Below are 5000 nucleotides of genomic sequence, written 5' to 3' on the forward strand. Positions count from 1 at the left end.
TCCACATGTTGATACGGGGACGAGTCACTTCCTGTCAACTCATGTGCTCAAAACCTGGGGTTACTGCTGAGGCGCAGAGGCTTCTCTCTCTTTGTGCGTCTGGGAAAGCTGCAAGTGTCATCCCCATAGCAACAGACTCTCTCTGCCTCTCTCTCTGTCTCTCTCTCTCTCAGTGTCTTTCATTCTCTCTGTCTGTCTGTCTGTCTGTCTGTCTCTCTGTCTGTCTGTCTGTCTCTCTGTCTGTCTGTCTGTCTCTCTTTCTCTCTGTCTGTCTGTCTGTCTGTCTCTCTGTCTCTCCAGCCATGTTCAGGAGAGTCTCAGTGGTTGTCTTACCTGCAGGGTGTCTGTCCAACACACTGAGCTACAGCAGCTAACCCCTGACGTTCCCCACTGCAGCGTTCCTGATCTTTAGAACCTCACACTGAGCTACAGCAGCTAACCCCTGACGTTCCCCACTGCAGCGTTCCTGATCTTTAGAACCTCACACTGAGCTACAGCAGCTAACCCCTGACGTTCCCCACTACAGCGCTCCTCATCTTTAGAATCTGCAGCCTTCCTGATCAGGAAATGTCCTTGAAATCGCATACAGTGCTTGATACAATATATCATTTCCTATCATATATAGTTATAATGTAATTTAGATTGTTATCATTTCATAGAATGTTAATAAATATCTGATGTATGTAGATATATTTATATTTATATATTTGTAAATATATTTATACATCTGTTAGTTCAATGTCTAAATTCTGTCTGCATTACACAAGCCCTTGATGACATGTTACATGCCTGCTTTTCTAGTCAAACGTATTTCTTTCTCTTTCCCTCTCTCTTTAACTCTCTCTCTTTCTCTCTGCCTTTCTCTTTCCCTCTCCTCCATTGTCTTAATGATTAGTGTGCTCTTTAAAGCAAAGACCCAAGTCTTCAGACGTGTTTCAGCTATGTTGCACCCACAGGAACCTCACAAGGATGTGTCAGAAACCAGGAAACAAGGGACTGACTCGCGCTCGGTGCGCAGGGACACAAGGACAGGCACAACTCACTCCGTGCAATCAGAAGAAGAAAACAAGAGCAAAACTCAAAGCGGTTTCTGACTGGCAGTCTCCACAAAGCCCAGAACAGTACAGTATGGACTGAGCCCAGAACAGTACACTATGGACTGAGCCCAGAACAGTAGAGTATGGACTGAGCCCAGACCAGTACTGTATGGCTGGGAGTCTCCACAGAGCCCAGAACAGTAGAGTATGGACTGAGCCCAGACCAGTATGGACTGAGCCCGGACCAGTACTGTATGGCTGGGAGTCTCCAAGAGCCCAAAGCAGTACTGTATGGCTGGCTATGCATGACGAGTACTGTTTGGTTCGTTACAGTGACTTCAACAGTCTTGTTATGGGAAGTATACTACTGGTCTGTTGTATAACTCTGCTGCCCTGTCTGAAATGCACAAACTGGTCAGTTACACAGCGCCCAGAACAGTACTGTATGGCTGGCTACGCGATGAAGAGTACTGTTGGTTTGTTTGTATGATTCAGCAGTTGTCTATGTAAAGTGTACTACTGGTTCCATTAGGATGACTCAGCAGTCTTGTATCTGAAATGCATTACTTGTTTGTAATATGACTTGTCAGTCCTGTTGACTCAGCACTTCACAAAATGTACACATGATTGCACTTGAAAAATAAAAGTAATTCTGTTTTTAAAATACATATAACATTTACAACCCTTCAATCTGATATGTGCAGTGATTCTTTTCATCTGGAAGGTTATTGGTGTTTGTGTGTGTGTGTGTGTGTGTGTGTGTTTCTTTGTTTGTTGTTTGTTTTCTGTCCTTTCTTCAGAGATTATCTTTTTTCATTTTTAAACGTGTGCAAACATACAACAATGGAACTTTAACTGGTATAGGTGATTACTTCATCTTTTTTTTGTCAGAACTCACAAACACTACAAAATAGGTCTACACTGTGTGTGTGTGTGTGCGTGTATGCATGTTTGTCGTTGTCTTGACTGTGTGTTTGTGTCAAGTGTGTGTGTGTGTGTGTTAAGTGTGTGTAGCTCTAGGAGTACCCCCATAGCCCGCCTGCTGGCCCCCCTCCTGTACGTACTCCTCCGTCTTCTCCCAGCCTCCGCCCAGCCCCGTTGAGTTGGGTGGTGCGCCGTAGCTCTTGGCCGGGCCGCCCGCTGCGTTGTAGCTCTGCATGATGTCGCCCGTCTCCTCCGCCAGCTCGTCCTCCTCGATGAAGCCGCACTTCTCGTCGCTGGTCAGCTCCGGGTCCGCCCACGGCTGCTTCTCGCCCGACGCAAACAGCCCGTAGAAGATCACGCCGCCGTAGTGCACCATGGCGGCGATCAGGAACACGTACTGCCACTCCTCTCGAGTCTAGAGGGGGGACGGGGGGAGAGAGGGAGGGAGAGAGAGGGAGAGAGAGAGAGAGAGAGATAGAGAGGAAAAGAGTGAGAGAGAGAGAGAGAGTGAGAGAGAGGGGGGACGGGGGAGAGAGAGAGGGAGAGAGAGGGGGGGGGAGAGAGAGAGGGAGGGAGAGAGGGAGAGAGAGAGAGAGAGAGCGAGAAAGGGAGATAGAGAGAGAGAGAAGGAGAGAGAGAGAGCGGAAGGGAGAAAGAGAGAGAGCGAGAGCGAGACAGAAAGAGAAGAAAAGAATGAGAGAGAGAGAGCGAGGAAGGGAGATAGAGAGAGAGCGAGACAGAAAGAGAGGAAAAGAGAGAGAGAGAGAGAGAGAGAGAGAGGGAGAACCAAAGAAAGTGAGGGAGGGAGAAATAGACAGAGGGAGAAAGAGAGAGAGTGAGGGAGAGCGGGAGAGAGAGTTAAAGTGGCTATGCCAAGCTAGCACAATGGCAGATAGCTGAGTGTAATATTGATGAGCATGTTTATAAACATGAGTGTCACACCTTGTGTTTGGTCATGGCTCCGACGATGAGTGGGCACACCATGCCAGAGAGGGTGCCCACCCCATTGGAGATGCCCATCAGGATACTGGCATAGCGAGGGGCGATGTCCAGATGATTGACATTGAAACCTGCCAATCAGAAGCCAGACAATGGGCATCCATTCATTCATTCATTCAATGGGAATTCTCAATTTTATAGAAATCCACAAGGAAACACTGTCCCGTGTTCACTGTGAATGTGGATCCCCCAATGCTTGTAGCTGCATTGCTATGTTCCTCTGCCCATTGCTATGTTCCTCTGCCCACTGCTATGTTCCTCCGCCCCAATGCTATGTTCCTCCGCCCCTTAAGGTGTCCTTCTGTTTTGATCTTCTACTGGTGGTTAGTTTAACACCTCATTTTAGTTCACGTGTGTGGCTCACCTGAGGTTCAACTGTCTGCCATTCACTATAAATGCAACCCAACCTGTGCTGATGAGGGGGTAGTGTTGTCCCTAGACATTGGGCTGAACTCTGTCTTGTGTCACCTTTATGTTGTGGTTGGAGTGGCTGGCCGTAACCCATGGGGTGCATAGCTGTGCCCTCGCTGCAGCCGGAGAGACCACCTCAGAGTCTTGGTAATTAGCAGCACTCTGCCGCTAACGACTAGCATGTGAAATATTAATGCTAACGACTAGCGACTGTCTGACAAAGGCTGAGAGGGCATTAATCACTGCAGGGTCCACAGCCAGTGCCTCACCCATACGCATCATTTAAAGTCAAATCTTTTTCCGTATAACAACAGGGTTTAGTAAAAAACCATGTGGGGAGATTAACGAAGCATTCAATTAGTGTCAATTGTGTTAACTGGAAATACAAAATGTAAGGTCAAGGACTTACTGTAAAATTACAGTTCCACGGTTATACATGTTTAAGGCCTCCTTTATGTCATGTTAAGGTATATTCCCAGCACACCGCAGTCTAAAGTATGTTACTGTGTAATGTACTGTCTGCCTCCTCTACATTTCTCCATAGCGTATAACACTAACCTAACCTAACCAGTCAGTCTCCATAGCGTATAACACTAACCTAACCTAACCTAACCAGGCAGTCTCCATAGCGTATAACACTAACCTAACCTAACCAGGCAGTCTCCATAGCGTATAACACTAACCTAACCTAACCAGGCAGTCTCCATAGCGTATAACACTAACCTAACCTAACCAGGCAGTCTCCATAGCGTATAACACTAACCTAACCTAACCTAACCAGGCAGTCTCCATAGCGTATAACACTAACCTAACCTAACCAGGCAGTCTCCATAGCGTATAACACTAACCTAACCTAACCAGGCAGTCTCCATAGCGTATAACACTAACCTAACCTAACCAGGCAGTCTCCATAGCGTATAACACTAACCTAACCTAACCAGGCAGTCTCCATAGCGTATAACACTAACCTAACCTAACCTAACCAGTCTCCATAGCGTATAACACTAACCTAACCTAACCAGGCAGTCTCCATAGCGTATAACACTAACCTAACCTAACCAGGCAGTCTCCATAGCGTATGACCACTACCGCTATCCTGGTCTCCTCTTCTCCTGTCCTCCCCTCCCCCCTTCTCTCCTCTGCTCTTTTCTCTTGAGAGACGCCATGAATTATTTAAAAAGTCCAGGAGAGAAGCAAGGAAAAAAAAGAGATGTAAAAAAAGACATTCAGCTCAGACCGCCGTACCCAGAGAAATGGAGAGAGAGAGAGAGTGAGAGGGAGCGGAGTGGAAAGATGTAGAGATGTGTGTAAAAAGAGAACAAGAGAGTGTGTGTGTGTGTGTGTGTGTGTGTGTGTGTGTGTGTGTGTGTGTGTGTGTGTGTGTGTGTGTGTGAGAGAGAGAGAGACAGGAAGATAGAATGGAGTGGGAGAGGAGGATATGGAGACAGATGCATGCCACAAAAAGCTCTCTTGCTCTGTGTGTGTGTGTGTGTGTATGTGAATGTGTGTGAGTGTGTGTGAGTGTGTGTGTGTGTGTGTGTGTGTGTGTGTGTGATGAAAATGGAGATAAAAGTGAGATGATGAAGATGATGGTGTAAGGATAAGGGTTGAAGATGGTGCTGATGAAAA

General features: G+C 46.9%; 1 protein-coding gene across 1 annotated transcript in view; it reads right to left on the reverse strand.

The window, feature by feature from the left end:
- Positions 1 to 2037: 2037 nt before the first annotated feature.
- slc17a6b (solute carrier family 17 member 6b) overlaps positions 2038 to 5000 on the reverse strand; it is a 21399-nt gene continuing 18436 nt past the window's right edge. The window contains exons 11-12 of the mRNA XM_012835495.3: positions 2904 to 3031; positions 2038 to 2376 (exon numbers count right to left, since the gene is read on the reverse strand). Coding sequence (XP_012690949.2) covers positions 2038 to 2376; positions 2904 to 3031 — 467 coding nt within the window. The remainder of the gene's footprint in view (positions 2377 to 2903; positions 3032 to 5000) is intronic.

Source organism: Clupea harengus, chromosome 20, assembly GCF_900700415.2.
Source record: "Clupea harengus chromosome 20, Ch_v2.0.2, whole genome shotgun sequence".
NCBI lineage: Eukaryota > Metazoa > Chordata > Actinopteri > Clupeiformes > Clupeidae > Clupea > Clupea harengus.